This window comes from Chelon labrosus (genome assembly GCF_963514085.1).
Source record: "Chelon labrosus genome assembly, chromosome: 12".
NCBI classification, from domain to species: Eukaryota; Metazoa; Chordata; class Actinopteri; order Mugiliformes; family Mugilidae; genus Chelon; species Chelon labrosus.
The window spans coordinates 25,828,295-25,845,433 of record NC_140345.1 but is presented as its reverse complement, the minus strand read 5'-3'; the positions used below and the strand labels follow the sequence as shown (position 1 = coordinate 25,845,433).

General features: G+C 44.8%; 1 protein-coding gene across 1 annotated transcript in view; it reads left to right on the top strand.

Annotated features, from left to right (window-relative positions):
• The window catches only part of adgrb1a (adhesion G protein-coupled receptor B1a), a gene marked incomplete at its 5' end in the record, with an annotated part of 116,646 nt that overhangs the window by 41,714 nt on the left and 57,793 nt on the right, over positions 1–17,139 (top strand). Inside the window, 11 exons of the mRNA XM_084557672.1 lie at positions 451–555; positions 2,137–2,304; positions 2,688–2,867; positions 4,311–4,475; positions 4,964–5,128; positions 5,220–5,321; positions 5,409–5,515; positions 5,659–5,853; positions 6,104–6,172; positions 7,326–7,434; positions 10,571–10,714. Of these exons, the coding sequence (XP_084413798.1) occupies positions 451–555; positions 2,137–2,304; positions 2,688–2,867; positions 4,311–4,475; positions 4,964–5,128; positions 5,220–5,321; positions 5,409–5,515; positions 5,659–5,853; positions 6,104–6,172; positions 7,326–7,434; positions 10,571–10,714 (1,509 nt within the window). The remainder of the gene's footprint in view (positions 1–450; positions 556–2,136; positions 2,305–2,687; positions 2,868–4,310; positions 4,476–4,963; positions 5,129–5,219; positions 5,322–5,408; positions 5,516–5,658; positions 5,854–6,103; positions 6,173–7,325; positions 7,435–10,570; positions 10,715–17,139) is intronic.

The following is a 17,139-nucleotide window of genomic DNA, read 5'->3' as shown; positions in this document are numbered from 1 at the left end:
TCGTTAAAACCCACAATGGCTAAAGGGACACGGGAAATCAACAACTATTATGTAGAGGCTGTTCACCAAGAAGTGTTTGCGCCTTCGCCGAATTGTTTCACTTCTTAAAGATTGCTTAATTTGTGCAGCACTAGACATTTCTTCCTGAACAGCGGGAAGTCATAACTGTGGATGTGTTTATGTGTTTTTACAAGCTATTCAGGCCGTCAGAGACATTTGAAGACTCAGATAAACAGCATTATATAACACAAAAAAAAAATGCACAGCACATTAACACAAACACCACAACACAAGTCCCAAGTTTGGCTGATGCTATTCTGGGTGACCAATCACGTCACGGTTGTGTCCCAAATATAAGCTATTAATGACGGAGCTCTGGTTGCTAACCCCCGACCCCCCCACTCCCCTTCCCCCTCCTCCTCCCCCCGGCCTTGCCTCACCCTCCTTTAGGCAAAGGTCGCCACCTCTCTCGCAGCCAATCGCTTCGCTCAGTGGACAGCCGCAAGCGCGACGACGTAGACAAGGCCCGCGGCGGACAGCAGAGCCCTCAGACAGGTAAGACAACGGGACGCAGAGGGATCCCTCGCATCAGTCACTGTGGCAGCTTGGGTGACCACTCGTACAACATATAAAGTATTAAAAAAATATATTAAAAAAATAGGACACCCGCAACCTAGACAGACGCACTCACTTAAAATATGCACATCTATCAAAATCTCCCATGATAGTGCCTCGTCCACAGTGGACTGATTCCAACATGGACCCTACCTGAACATAGTGGAACTGTATTTTATGTGAGGTTATAACAGGACACTGCGCCCTGTCTGTAAAACACAATATATATATATATGGAGTCCTCCCTCTCCGTTAAAGTGATACTCTACCCAAAATCAGCAGCAGTAGCAACCAAATCCTCTGTCCAACTATGCAATCTCTTTCCAAGAATTAGATGATTAGATAGATGTAAGTGTAATGTCTGTACGGTAAGTGTGGAGCTGGAGTTTGGTTCGCTTTAGATTAGCATGCAGCCTTGGAAGTAGTCTGCGTCTCATTTGTTTAGGCTGCACACAACGAAGAGTACCTGCTGGACCTATTTCTTCACAAATAATTATTCCTCTGCCCAGTGTTTGACTTGCAAAGGCACAATGGTCTGAAAAGAGTGTCTAACTGTCCTTCAAAGGACACATTACAGTCTCCAGGGTCAGTGCTAAGCTAGGCTAATCAGAGGTATCAGTGTTTTTATCCCTCTCTTGCAAAAACAAGCAAATTTTTAGGCTTTCCTAGAAAGGATGGCTGCAGACAGTTTGTGGTTTGCCTAGTCTGAATTCATGCCAGTGTTTCCAAGAAGCCATTCTTAGGAACATTGACCTGCAACAAAATTGTAAATGAATCGTATTACACAAATCCATAGGACTAAATAGAATCCAAGCTGACCACGGCTATTGGTTTTTGGAAAAAGTCAAAGTGCACAACCCTCCAACTTCCTGTCAGATTTTTGGCGAAGTATCACTTTAACTTGCTGAACGATTCCCGACTTCCTGTTTAGTTCCTCCTCGTCCTGCTACCCCCAGCTGAGACTGCCCAAGTTTCCCTTATTGGTCCACCGACGACCCATCAGATCGGCAGTCGTGGCCAGTGGAGAGATGACTGACATATCCTGAGCCAGTGGCATTCACTTCCCCTGGAAGTCAATGTGAAGGATATGCCATCAGAAACCTCACAGATGACGAAGGACAAGCAGACCCAAAGCTGGGGTCCATTTCAGGGGCCGCCTCCTTTGAAGCACGCGGTGTACAAAGTTGAAAGACGCGTTAGAAGGTTGATTCTTTCCGTACAGGGTGATGCAGGTTCTGGTTGCAGTGGATGTGTCTGCAACGAATCATGCCCATGACGCATTTGAAGGAACCTTTTGAACTGAACATCTTTATCCATTGGGAATCGCTGCATTAGGCCTTTGACGGAGGCGGCTCCTAAAATGCGGCACAGCTTGAATCTACCTTTTACGCACACCACAGCCCTTCCTCTGTTGGCCAGAGCGGCAGCATCCTGCATGATAATTAGTTATGGCCCTCTCCTTTCCTTTTCCTCCTATTTCTCCCCTATCCTCCCATCCTTTTACCCATCCTTCCTCCTCAGTAGACTCAGCTTCAGGTGAGGAGTGGTCAGCGTGGAGTGTGTGTTCTGCCACATGTGGGGAGGGCTGGCAGAGTCGCACTCGTTTCTGTGTGTCCTCCTCCTACAGCACCCAGTGTAGTGGGCCACTGAGAGAGCAGAGACCTTGCAACAACTCTGCTGTTTGTCCAGGTAAGCCGGTGCCCCACCCCGCCAACCCCATTCACCCCCTCCTGCCACCTCCCTGCGCTCGCCCAGCCCTCTCCTGGACCCAGCTTCACCCACACAAGACCCACCTGACTTTATCTAACCCGTTGCACCAAGAATGATTTCTATGCCCGCCTCACAGATAGAGCTTTGCCTACAGTTTACTCTCTCAAGATGTTCCTCAGGCTTTCGCACAAGCAGGCAGGCAGGGAGGCTCCTCAACCCAGTATTAACTTAACAAACAGATGATCCCTGGAAAAAAATAAAAACAGCAGACTAACTCATAACTGGCTTACAGTGGTTTTATTGTGTTGTTGACGTGCGTTGAAGGGTTATACGTGTTTGTGTGTCTATAAATCATACCCTAGCTGCTCTGATTGCAGTTCATGGCGCGTGGGACGAGTGGTCACCGTGGAGTTTGTGTTCATCGACCTGTGGCCGAGGTTACAGGTCCCGAACGCGAACCTGCGCCCCCCCACAGTTTGGGGGAGATGCCTGTGAGGGCCCTGAGAAACAGACCAAATTCTGCAACATAGCTGTTTGTCCAGGTGAGGAAAAATCTCAAGGCACCACTTAGCTCTACTGTTCCTGCTCCGAGGTTTTCACAGTGCATTACAGAATACTGCCAGTCATGGCTTTTACAGGGGCAATACTTGTGGGTTATTGGCCGCGTCCAGCGATTGTTGTTACCTACACCAACAATTTGACAATCACACCCACTTCACACAGCGATTAGCCAATAGCGGGAGGGTGGGAAAGTAGTAGGATTCAACTTTTCTCTTTTTCTATTCTTTAAATTTAATATACTTTTTGTAGATCTTCCCATGTCTGCCAGGTTTTGAATGTTGTAACCCAAAATTCGTGACTGTAACAACCCTGTTTGGGTGGAGCTTATGACCTATACTGCAACCAGCCACCAGGGGGAGCACTACTTTCTTTGGCTTCACTTTAGAGGAGCTGTTCCACCGTCCATCTTTATACAGTCTGTGGTTTGAGTACGTAAACTGTAGGACCATCAGGAATACCTTTTAAAACAGTCGTGACATCTTGTTCATTCATGATACCTTGCTGCGTTACCATTTGGATCCAGAAGCACCTCTTCAGCATTAATAATACTAATTTATTTGAAGCACACTTAAACGTGTCCATTTCATAACCCAAGAACTAATGTTCAAGTGGAGATATGAAAGCTGGGAGCACCACGTGGATATGGAGCGCTCAAGTGCACTCAAGAAATGCAACACGTTGTTCACGACAACTGTTCAAGACGACGCCTCAGTTGATGCAAAGCAGTTTATTGGTAGACAGGACATGAGGGAAATGAATGGAAGGGTGGATGAGGGTAAAGGAACCCAGGGGACACATCTCAGGAAGCTTTGGCTCGTTGTCCTCCTGGTTCCTGTAGTGAAAGGTGGAAGAGGAAGAAAGGAAAAGAAAAGAGAGGGATGTGGAGGGTGGGGGTCTAAAACTGAGACGAACAGAGAGAGAGAGGGTTAGGACACACCTTTGTAGGTAAGCACATGCAAGGCGTGGTCTTGTTCCCTTCATTTAATAATATTTCATTGACAAGACCACACCTCAGTAGGTAAGAGGAGATTTATTTTGACCAGGTAAAGAGGAGGGAAAGGTATTGGATTGGATGAGATGAGAAAGGAAGGGATGAAAGGGGTCGAGGGTATAGGATTAAAAAAAAAGAGACTGATGATGGTCCTCTCATGTTTGGATGGAAGAACCCCTAGGGAGTGAGATTCAAGGTGGGGACATATCTGCGCAAGTTTCAGCTCCATATCTTCCGGCTCCTGGTTACTGCATTGAGATTGTAAAGAAGAAGAAACTGCAGAGAGGGTTTGGGGGGATGGGGGGTGGGGGATTATGGTGGGCATGGACTAAGTTGTACGATTCTTTGAATCAGTAAACTGCCTCAGATAGCTGACGTAGCGTTCTGTCTTTCTATCGCCGATGTTGACGTTGCTGACCCTGATTGCCGTCAGTGGATGGAGTCTGGAACGAGTGGTCCAGCTGGAGCACCTGCTCCACCTCCTGTTCAAATGGCACCATGCAGAGAACCAGGGAGTGTAACGGCCCCTCGTACGGGGGCTCTGAGTGCAGAGGAGAGTGGCTGGAGACCGTCGACTGCTTCCTTGGAGAGTGTCCAGGTACGAAAACCGTGCACACATTCATATTTCTCAATGTGTCATGGAGCAACACTGGTCTTTTTCAGATACGATAAGATAATCCCTTATTTCTCCTGCACTATTGCATGTATTGCACAGATTTTAAATGTGTTGTGATTGTGTTGAGGTTGTCCGGTGTGTGTGATCTACGGGGAGCAGGCTTGGTAGTACAGCCTCACAGCAGCAGGAAGGAAGGAAGGCGGTAATGCTCCTTCACACAACACCATGAAGGACTGGTTTTACCATCAGGGTTCTCCGATCACTCCGATCACTCACTTAACTGTCAGAAATTGTACTTAGTCCTAAGTCTTTGTGTAGCTCCATAGTCTTGGAGGAATGTGGTTGAAATGAGAATAAAACTTTGACCTTTGACCGAAAGTTGACGAGACTTGTGTAGGTCAGTGTCGTCTTCATTAACAAGTTTCATTTTTCTTACATATGACATTCTCGTGTTGCATCCGTTCCCCCAGTGGATGGCAAGTGGCAGCCGTGGTCCCTGTGGTCGGGTTGTTCTAAAACCTGTGGAGGGGGAAGTCAGCAGAGAAACAGGGTTTGCTATGGGCCCTTTTTTGGAGGGCAGCCTTGTCCCGGAGAACGAGAAGAGGTCCGCCGCTGTAACGAAAAGAGATGCCCAGGTCAGAGGACGGGAACACTTCAGTCCACGTTGCTTAAAAACAATGTTTGACTTCCTGTATTGCTCATGTGTATCTACTCCTCCGAAAACAGAACCTCACGAAATCTGTGGTGAGGACAACTTCTCCAACGTGGTGTGGAAGATGACTCCAGCTGGGGATACCGCAGCAGTACGCTGTCCTCCCAATGCCATGGGTGCGCTTGCTCACACATATCCCACGTCCATTAAAAGTTTTCTGTGAGAAACAGCCACTTATACTTTGGTGAACTCTTATTCCACAGGGCTTATCCTGCGCCGCTGCACCCTGGATGAGGAGGGCATCGCCTACTGGGAGAATCCCACCTACATGAAGTGTATTTCCAATGACTATCGCAGTATACAAACTTTAGTGAGCATCAATCTTCTTTCACATATCTAGAAGCCTCAGTGTGATCTCAAATTTCTCAAAGCCCTTAACTAGAATTAGGACGTAGATTTCGGTAAAGAAATGACATGAAAATTAACAGGAGCTACTCTTTTCTTGACTTCTAGACTCGGGAACATTTGTCCAAAGCACAACGCGGCCTTGTTGGAGACGGCGTTTCGGAGGTGATGACCAAGCTGAGGGTGACGTCCAGTGACGGGACCAGCTACAGCGGCGATCTGCTGGCCATTGTGGACGTGTTGAAGAACATGACGGAGATCTTCAGGAGGGCGTACTACAGCCCCAGCAGCGCGGACATGAGGGTGATTGATATATGTTTTTAGTGGTGCACTTACAGTTTAGGGGTAGGAGGGAAAAAAGAACTGACTAACGTTAGCGATCATCAGGCTAGAAGGTGCAAAGAATGCATTTTTTGCACAAAAACACAAAACTATAGAAATAAGACTTTGATGCACACACAGAACAATAAAAAAAACTAGAGACTATAACTATCCTTAGTCTGAAAATACTTAATGGTGTAGAACATTAAACAATTTTCTCTTTGTTTTACAGAACTTTGTGCAGTCAGTCAGCAATCTGTTGATGGAGGAGAACAGGGAACGATGGGAGGAAGCACAACTGGTTAGTATCACCCCCTCCTCCTAAATAACAAAACTCCCACAGTTCCCCTCACCGCTAATTATATGTTCCGTTGAACTTTATGTACAGTAATAATAATGAGCCTGCTGCAGGACCGCTGCGACAAAGACACAGGTGGACCCGCAGCCCACCTGTGTCTTTTCAGACAGACAGCGGCAGAAGAGGAAGGAAAGAGACGAGGACTGCCGAAGGGACAGAAATAACTCTAGCTAATGAGTAACCAAGTCAATGCAAACACCCACTCGTCCATCTGCTGCACTCATCCGCTTGTGCATCACTGTTCCCGCCGCCATCCAGCCATCCGCCTGTTTGTCATGAGCATCACAATGCAGGCAGAAGTACACGGCTAAATAATCCAACCTAGAAGTTTGTTCCTTCCAGTACTGTATGTAATCTGTGGTTACGTGAAGGAGATGCGGCTATTGACTGTTTGACTGTATTTGACTGTTAATACCTTCGACTGCGAAAGCTCAAGCTCAACCAGAATTAAGGTTTTGCAGGAAGACCATGATGCACAAAGTTTACATGATAATTCTGGTCATAGCTGTGTGGAATATGAGCCACTGTGGCACTGAATTGACAAGTAGGGTACATTAGAAAACAGGTTTCACTGTCACTTACAGTCTATGCGTTGTACTGTACATCTGCTAACTATTCTTTTATTTCTTGCTAAAGAATATATCTTACTGAGGTGGTCTCCTCCTCAAGTCCCTGGGGTCGCCATGTTGATCTCTACCCTTCTTCCTTTGAAAAACAGATCTGAGATTCTCTGGTCTCCACTGAACCATTTCCTTGACATAAGCCCTGACTCTCTCTCCGGATGATAAGACCAGTCTTCCTGTAATGATCTGTTCTATGCATTCAATTTAAAAATCCCACGAAATCACAAAGCTGAAGAATATTATAAGAAATGACAGTGCTAGGTTTTGTCTTTGGGTGGCTTTTTTATTTATTTATGTCTTCCCTTATGTCTTTTTATTTGTTTATTATTGCCTCTGCGTTTCGTATGTTGTACGTTCTTGTCATAAAAACAAAAAATGAGGCCCTTTTTTTTGCGTGAAGGGTTTGAACAGCAGATCAGATTATGATAAATCTATAATCCTTTTTTTTTCTGTCGTTGTCACTGTTTCCTCAGCTGGGGCCGAACATCAAAGAGCTGTTCCGTCTGCTGGAGGACTTTGTGGATGTCATTGGCCTGAGGATGAAAGACTTTCAAGACATGTATGAAGTCACCGATAACCTAGGTCAGCCTTCTCTCCATCTGCAGGGGTTCTCCACGGCTATCACCGCGCATTAAAGAAACTCTCTTATCACGGCTTTTCTTTCACTGAAGATTGATCTCCATAAGTACGATATCTGTCCATGAAAGAGAGGAGAGAGGACGGTGACCCGATGGTGTCTGAAATCAGATCCAGAAACCAACGCTGAAATCTATATGTCCTGTTAGCAGAGTGACAAGTTTCAATCATATTATTATTGATTTTGGCTTATCAGCGTCAGTGTTGGGGCGCATGGTAGCACATACACCCATCAGCCACAACATTAAAACCTCTGACAGGAGAAGTAAATAACATTGACCATCTTGTGACAATTCAATGTTCTGCTGGGAAACTTTTGGACCTGGCATTCATTGGTGTGGATGTTACTTAGACATGTAGCACCCACCTAGACCAGACCAGGCACCCCCACCCCATAGCAATGACGCTCCTTGATGGCAGCAGCCATCCCCAGCAGGATGCAGCCTGACACAGACACACACACAAAAACACTTTAGGAACAACTAAAAAAAAACATGAAGAACAGCACAAGGTGTTGCCCTGGCCTCCAAATTCACTAGATCCCAAACTGATCAAGTATCTGTGGGATGATCCACAGAGGCCCCCCCCCACTAACAACATCCTGCTTCCAGACACCACAGGACACCCTCAGATCTGTAATCTGTAATTTGGTTGTCAAAAATGCATAGAAAATACAAACGGTTTGGGCTTTAGGTGACTCTAAGAGGTCAGATAATGAAATAATAGTCCTGTCCATTGGTGTATCATGACCATGCTTATTTTATATACTTTAATACTTTCTCTTATTTGGTCTAGGTACGGCCCTACTGCTATAAATATCAGTCTTGCATGTTTTATACATGGTATACATGGGGGGTTGCACGACTTCAGATTTTTTAAGTCGGCTGTTATGTGATGAAAATCACACCGACTGGTTGCTGATGACGTCAAAGTAGAAAATGATGCTTAGCAGCAATGAAATCTATATTCTTGACCTGAATACATATTCTGAGAACAGACAGCTCATGTGCTACATACTGTGAGCTGCAAGTATGTATAGCCTGTATAAAAACAGGCAGCAACTCAGCACCATCAGTAGCATTTAACGGATGCCCTTTAAGATGAGTGTGCATTGCATTTCAGGACTGACATGTCACCGTAGTATGGGCTTCGTTTTTAGTGAAGTGTTTCCACACACTTGATGAACCGCTGCTAGTTTACTGCAGTGACCCACTGGGCTCCTCACCTGTCTTCTAGGAAGCATCCATGTTGTTGTCATGTGACCAGTGAGTAGTCGCAGAGAAGTTGACTAGTCTGTGCAACCCCTAGTATACATGGCCACATGCAACAATTTAGACGTAGGGAGTTAAACTGCACCTGATCTGAAGTCAGAGATGAGAAGATATGCACTCAAGACTAGTTTTTGTTTTTCAAATCGGGATTTGCTAATCATGCTATGCTGTAAATCTCTCCATTTTCCCTCTGTTATGGTACTGAGGCACAGCAAAACTCTCTTTCTATAGCATTTCTATTTCTGTTCCCCGGTATTTACATGAAGATAAAAACCCACAGTGGATATTAGCACTCCCCAAGGCAGCAGGGTTTTAGAACGTGTCTCATGAGATTCTAAATCCACATTCACAACCACCCGCTGCCTCTCTCCATCGCCCAGAGAGACTGTGGGTATTCTATATTTTTACAAAGGGGAAAAACAACATGGTATAGTCATCACAGCGGCTCCGTTGCTCTCCGTGACCTACACATAAAAACAAGGCAGAGTTTGAGCTGAGTCGAGGGAGAATATGTGGGAATTGAGGCCATATGAGAGGTCTTGTTTATAGCGGTGCCACCTTGCTGTCTGGAGCCAAGTAGCCGCCCACAGCAGCAGCGCGCCTCCCCTGGGGAGGCCGACCTCCTCTTTGCCTCCCACACCTCAAACATGAGCAAGGCCATGCAAAGAACGCTCCATCAACTCACAACATACATCCCTTCCAAACTCTTAAAAGTGGTCAAGTTGTATAGGAGGTGGGAAGATGCCAGATTTGAACTGCTATTGATCTGGTTTCTGTTTGATTGTGTAGCTATTCTTTTATTTTATCCTAACTCCCATAGGACCAAGATTAGAATCAGTAACATTATTTTTTTTTCAAGCCTGCACTTATTACACCTCCATTCACTGTTTTTTTGTTTTTATGCATGCACAACAGTTTGGCCAGTGTCATCTGGAAAACAGAAAGAAAGAAGGGAGAAGCAGTTAGATCTGCTGAAGTTATTAAAGGGAAACTACTCTTTTTTACAACCTGGACCTTATTTCTGGCATAAAACACGATCATTTACTCACCCATATAACTTTTGTGTTATTTGTAGTCTTTCAGGAGATATTTAGATCCGCGTATATCCATATAGTGGGAGTGACTGGGGCACCGAAACACAGCCTCTAAATAACGCATTATCTGCCGCAAAACTCGTTCATTTCACCAATATTTTGTTATGTTATGTTAATGCTATTCTAGTGAGTCTTGTCCACAACCTCAGAATTGGAAAAATATTCAGCCATGTTGCAAAAAACTAGCAGTAGCACATTACAGGTAAACATCATCCAGGTCAGAAGACATCGTCTGGGGTTTGTAGGTCAATCTACAGACCCCGGATGATGATAACAGATAACTCCGGACTCAACTGGGAATAGCACTATAGCACTTATAGTATCATAACAAAATATTGGTGAAATGAACGAGTATCGCAGCAAATAATGTGATATTTAGGCCGTGTTTCGGTGCCCCATTCACTCCCACTATACGGATATACGCAGATCTAAATATCTAATAGTTATATGGGTGAGTAAACAATCGTATTTTATGCAGGTTGTAAAAAACAGTAGTTCCCCTTTCAGTGAGGTGGTGAGTGCAAAGTTAGCATGACCCAATCTCTGAAAACGGATTTGACTGGCAGAGGTTGTGAAGAAAAGCAGCAACTCCTGCAAGAATGACCTTAAGTGACTGTTCCAACCGAGCTTGGTGGGGACAGCATGGTAAACAACATTTAAAAACACTCTGTAAAGTGTATTACTCTGGAGTAATGTGTCCGTTTCTTTCTGTTACAGTTTTGAGCATCCACAAGCGTCCAGTGGCGGGTCATGCCGACATCAACTTCCCTATGAAGGGCTGGAGGGGCATGGTGGACTGGGCTCGAAGCTCTGAGGACAGAGTCACCATTCCTAAGAACATCCTGTCCACTGGCAAACCAGGTGAGAGCTGCATGCCTCTGTGGATATTAAATTAATGCAATCTCTGGAACATATTCCTCAAATACTGCTTGCTGCAGGCCTGTCTTCCCGCATTTGCTTGAATCTGTGTGTGTGTGTGGCTGGGAGGGGGCCGTCAAAACAAAAAAGCAGAAACAGAGAACAGCAGTTGATTTATAAAACAGTGTTTACTGCCATTAATCTGCAAAGCCAAGCACCCTGCTCAGACACGTACACGCGGAGAAGCTTGTATTTAATGTTGCAAATAAAACATGCAGAGAGAATAACAAAAAATCGTTTTACGTCGTCCGCTGTTCAGCAGCTGTACGACAAAAAAGGCACGTCAACAAGGCCAGGATAAGTTTCATAAAATGATGACAGTTTGATGACAGCAGCATTTACATGTTTGACACCATGGTCTTAAAGCCATGGTCTGAGCCTATCTCAGCTATCACTGCGCTACAGGCGTGGGTCGCCAGTCTATCACGGGACTAAAACAGGAAAGACAAACAACTATTCACACTCACATGCATATCTACAGCCAATTTAGAATCACCAATTAACCTAACGAGCATGTCTTTGGACGGTGGGAGGAAGACGGAGTACCCGGAGAGAACCCACTCAGGCGCAGGGGGAACATGCAAACTCTGTTCCGCTCCATTTGTACTCATTTTAAATTAAGCATAACCATATATCTATATAACCTCCTCCTCGCCATCCATCCCTAGCTCCCAAACATTACCACTTCCAAAGCTAAATTAATTACTGTGTACTGGAAACTCAAGACTGTTGACTCTAGGGGCTGTACAGACTAGTCGACTCATCATTTTGTCAGCTTCAACAACATGGACTCCTCCTCCTAGAAGACAGGTGAGGAGCTGAGTGGGTCGTTGCAGCAAACTAGCAGTGGTTCATCAAGTGTGTGGAAATACTTCACTACAGATGATGTCTTTATTTTAGTAGCAAACTCTAGTAGTATTGAAGAAAACACCCGATTTCTGCTAGCTGCTGAGTAGCTAACATTAGCCACCTTAAGCTAAGGCTGCAGCATAGGCCTATGAGTGTTCTGAATTAAATCAGGCTGCACTTACTTTGCTTGTAAATTGTGAATTTTACATTTTTAACAGGAAAATGCAAGATATGTAAGTCAGTCGTAGAGTACAACAAAAGTACTACTGCAATGCACACTCATCTGAAAAGGCATCTGCTAACGCTAGCAGAGGAACGATCCAAATCCTCTGGAAGGCAGTCAGTTAACAACTTCACCAAACGTCCTGTGGTAACAGAGAGAAGGAGGCTGCACATCAACTATCGTCTAAAGTTATTTGATTTTTAGCTGCAGTACATGGCTACACTATCCCATCTTACAACAGGCTGTGGAGTACTATTAAATGCTATTGATGGTGCTGAGTTGCTGCCTGTTTTTATACAGGCTATACATATCTGCAGCACACAGCATGTAGCACATGAGCTGTCTGTTCTCAGCATATGTATTCAGGTCGAGTTTGGACTAATCGGTGTCGATTTGACTTTCATCTCATAACAGTCGACTCTGATGTGGTGTTGGCTCATGGTCTTACCTTTTGTTAATGATTTCCAGTCATCATCATTCACTCGCAGATATTGCCAAAGACAGGTGGAAGGCTTCAGCTCGACGTGTTCTTTCAAATTAGTTGCTGATGTTTGCGCTTGTTATTTAAGAACCCAGCGGGCGCAGTTTGCAAAACAACGGGGGATTGTGTTCAGTCGGATCCTGTCTTGCTCTGTCTTACTCTTGCAAATGTTCATGTGAACTGACATCAGCGGTGCCAATAGCTGCCGTGGCTGAATTGTCATTTTCTCTGGCAGCGTCGGCGTCACTGGGAAGTTCTGTAAAAGTCGGTCCCCAAAGGCTCGTGAGCACTGCTGAGGTCTGGAATGTAGATGAAGGCGTAAATCGAGCGACAATTAACTTCAAGCTCAGCTAGTTTTTGACTCTGGCATCTTGTCTAAATTACTGCTTACCAATCTGCCTATTTTTCACCACCGAAATCAAACTTTTCAGCACCAACATCAAACTTTGGTTTTATTGCAATGATGGCAGACATTTCAAAGCCATAACCCGAAACCTCTGGCAGTAGAGTTGACACGATAAGCTGTTGTAATTTGCTCGAGCTTCCCCAGGAAAAGCAATACTACTGGCCACCTCTCTGGTCTATTGGTGGATCTGAGTAAAATGGCTTCATGCTGGATCCAGGCCCTGTGTCACTCTTAACAGTTATTGCTGACAGAACCAGCTGAGCTTGACTTCTGTCTGCAGGCAGGTGCTAGGTGCACAGTTTTCCGAAGCAGTAGGGTTATTTGTCAGCCGCAATGTTTTCGACCATTAAAGCTGACTCCGTACCCGCTACCATGCTAATGAGGCCGTCACTCCTAATCAGGAGTCAACAGGAGCCAATCACGAGCAATTAGAGACAGTTCCCTACCCAGCTGGGAGAAGTGTCTCCACGGTGGCAATGTCATACCAGCGGCTCTTTGCGCATACAGCTTGGACCCGCTCGCATTAAAACGCCTGTTTGATGCCTTGTTCACGCTGATTGATTGGTCCATTGTCACATTTCTATGGACGTGTTCTCACATAAGCCCAAAGAAAATGCACCAGCTCTGTAGGCTGCAGAAGAACAGAGAGGATTGCGTTTTCTGAACATAAAACGGAAGCATTGGGGCAGAATTGGATTTGCCTGCTCACGACAACAACCACGGCTAATTAAACTCTAAGTTAAACTGAATCAGACATGTTTAACCGAATATGTTGGTTGAAATCCAGTCTTTATTTAAAGTATTTTAAAATACTGTACGATGCATTTGAGGATATATACAGTCAGTTACTGATGAAACATAAGGCCTTACTGATGCTTGACTGCATGCTTTTAACTCCAAAGTTCAGGGTAAGTGCAAACTCACTTAGATTCAAATATTTTTAACTTGCGTAGATGTGTCTGTGAACATATGACTCAGACTTTACCCCGACCTTCATAAACTGTAGTAGTAGTATTAAAGAAAACACATGATTTCTGCTAGTTGTTCTGCAGCTAACATTAGCCAATGCTAAGGCTGCAGCATAGGCCTGTATGGTATGTATTCTGAATCGAACAAGGCTGCGTTTTGTATAAATATAGCATTTCTCCTTTCCTGTTACACATCCGTATTTGAAAGTAAGCTTAACTAGGCGTTTGGATTTGATTTATGGGGTGTATTTGCAGAAAAAAAACAATACCTCCACACGCAAATTGGATAGTTTTACAACCAATCAGAGCAACAAAGCATGTGACATTAAGCAATTAAGGCACTCTTGACAAATGCCAACGTCTTTCAGATGCAATAGCTGACTCTAAACTGTTTGCTTATGTGGATTGTTGAAGAATACCAATTTTGGCTCATTATTCTTTGACCCCATCCGTTTCGAATGAAGAATACACATGCTTTGATTCACTGTTGCTGTTGCCCAGAGGGTCACAAAGTAACTTAGTAATGTCTGGGCTGTCTTCTACCCCCTGGAGTTTTAGCCCTTTGTTCTTGTTACCTTTTGCTATTGTTACCTGACCTGGAGTCTCATGGCCTTTTGAGACTCTCTTTCAAGACCTTACCATTTACATATGAATCCATACCCCATCCATAACTGCACCCCTATCCTTTGGTCGATCTGTATAAATGTGTTGCGTTGCCAGTGTTCTGGGTCGACTCACCTTCCCAGACCCACACTCTGTGTCTGTAACCAATAAACACCCCACTATAGCAAACTTTGAAACAAGCACATTGAATATTTTTCTTCAACACTTACTTGGGAGCCATTTTGGTGCCAAGACAACGTGTATGACTGCGTTGGCGTCGCTCTTCTTTCCATCGCCGTCCAAAGAATTTCACTGGCCTGGCAGATCTTTGCTGCTGGCGTATAATCAGTTCCCAACAGAGGCGCTCCAGTCCAAACTTTCAGGTTTCAGATTTCCAGGCTAAAGCTTAACGGCATGTATTCTCTTATACTGTTACTTGGCTAAACTAGCTAAACAGTTTCTTGGAAATGTAAAAAGGAAAGACAGGTTTCATATCCTTTCAGAACTTGAGTTTAAATACTAGAAAACACAAGACAGTAACATGTTTGTTTTTTTATCAGGATGAGCTGCTGCAATGCCTCATATTAATGTACATAGTTAAAAGGTAAAATTTAATTAAAATGTAACAAACAGATAACAAACAAGTACAAACTGAGAAACCCTAGAGGGTTAATTGTCACATTAATCAGGTCCACAACATGGAGTCTCTCTGCACTTGCCATTCACTACAGCGCCTCTCCACATGGAGTCACACTCACAGCAGTGGAGGGCTCTCAGTATTAAAGGGGTAACGAGTAAACTGTGGGACACACTTTGAATTCTCCACAAGCAGGAAGCCAACAGACACTGTTTTTTTTTTTTACTCACTCTGAAGTGTTGTGTTTTAACACATACAAGTGCATAGGAAGGAACATGCACCGATTAGCCACAACATTATGACCACTGACAGGTGAAGTAAAAAGTATTGACCATGTTGTGACAATTCAAAGTTTTGCTGGGAAACGTTTGGACCTGGCATTCATGCAGATGTTACTGAGAAACCTAGACCAGACCGGCACTCCCACCCCATCAGGCAGCCATACCCAGCAGAATGCAGCCTGACACAGGCACACACAAAAACGCTTTAGGAACAACATGACGGACAGCACAAGGTCTTGACCTGGCCCTCCAAATTCACTAGATCCCAAACTGATCAAGCATCTGTGGGATGATCCACAAAGGCCCCTCCCCTCAAACCACAGGACCCAAAGGCCCCCACAGGGCACCCTCAGAAGGCCCATGTCTATTCTCTGATGAGTCAGAGCTGTTTTCAAGGTGCAAGGGAGAGCTACACAATGTTAGAAAGGTGGTTATAATGTTATTGCAATGAAAAAAATAAACATTCTTTATTTTGTAGGCACTTGACCTCAAATTCTCTTGTTGTGCAAAACTATTAAAAGGTCAGTGTGAGCACAGAACAGCAAAAGGTGCGTTCATGTGATAACAATATCTGATGGAGCAGAAAGTAGGTAGTTAAATTTGTATGATGTTTACTCCATTCTTGACGAGCGTGCTTCTGTTGAGAGGAATATATTAAGTAAGCGCAAGTGCACATTCACTGTTAACAGCTTTTCTAGTTCGCTTCCTGTCACCACTAACCACTTCAGAGCAGCCCCTTAATATATTCCTGAAACTCTACCTGCAAACTAAGGTGTGCTGAGCATGTTTTGGTGAAGGTGCAGGAAATAGTCTGAGCCATAGAGTGTGTTTCAGAGTTTGCACTTGACGTTTAGCCTTTCTTCACCACTTCACGTACCCAGGCACGCGTGTAACGAAGCTTGCATGCGACTGCACACATGTGCGTATTCACGCTTCAACATTTGCAAACAAATATTCTGCACATACATCAAATAAGCAAATGTTTATGGACAGATACTTGGCTCTGAACTTGCTTCAGCTCCCGCACACAGACACATAACTTATTGAATCACTGGTTAAAGCCCCCCCCAGGCTAGCTCTTGTTGGGCACGGACAATCTGGCTGAGCATATTGGACGGGCAAGCCAAGGAGTGCATGAGCGGGACACATAATACTTCATCCCCCTCACACATGCACATGTCTTGCTCGGTTCCCCCCTGATGCCCATGGGAGCTCAGCTGTTGCCCGGGAGCTACAGCCTCTGCCTGCTGCCTGGCACACTGCTGTGTGCTCTCAGGCTGCTATGCAGTGTGCTGGAGCAGAAGAGCTGGATGTCTTCAGATGGCTGTGCAGATGGAGTAGTTTTTTTATTTATTTATTTATTTTTGCTTTTTGACATTGCAGCCAGAAAGAGAAGGCTTCTCCTCGCCCCGGGCCTATCTGTGCCTTCATGTAGTCCAGCAGTCTGATTTTGACAAGATTCTTCCCATGCTGGCACAACCCTGCTTACGCCCTCCTTTATCTCCAACAGGGGGAGCTCACCTACAGAGCGCTGGAGCCAAATGTACATATGCACACATCAATATAACCCCATAGATAAGAAGTGTAGCTGTTTTGTGATTGGCTGATTTCAAATGACAGTGCTTGTTGCTCAGGTGCTGCTCAAGAGACTGAGGCAGCCAGATGACCTGAAAATAAGTTGCCGTGTCAGATGAACTCCAAGCATGGTCAAAGACATTGGATCTTGGGTTTGATGACACTTGAACTGCGCATTTGTAATCAGATCACCCAGGGCACATACCAGGTTGGAACAGCTTCAGAAGTAGTGGTAGTACTTGTTGTGATGCTAGCTTTGGGCTATCTCTGTTATTTCCTGGTTTACACTGATCTGCCACAACATTAAAACCACTGACAGGAGAAGTAAATAACACTGACCATCTT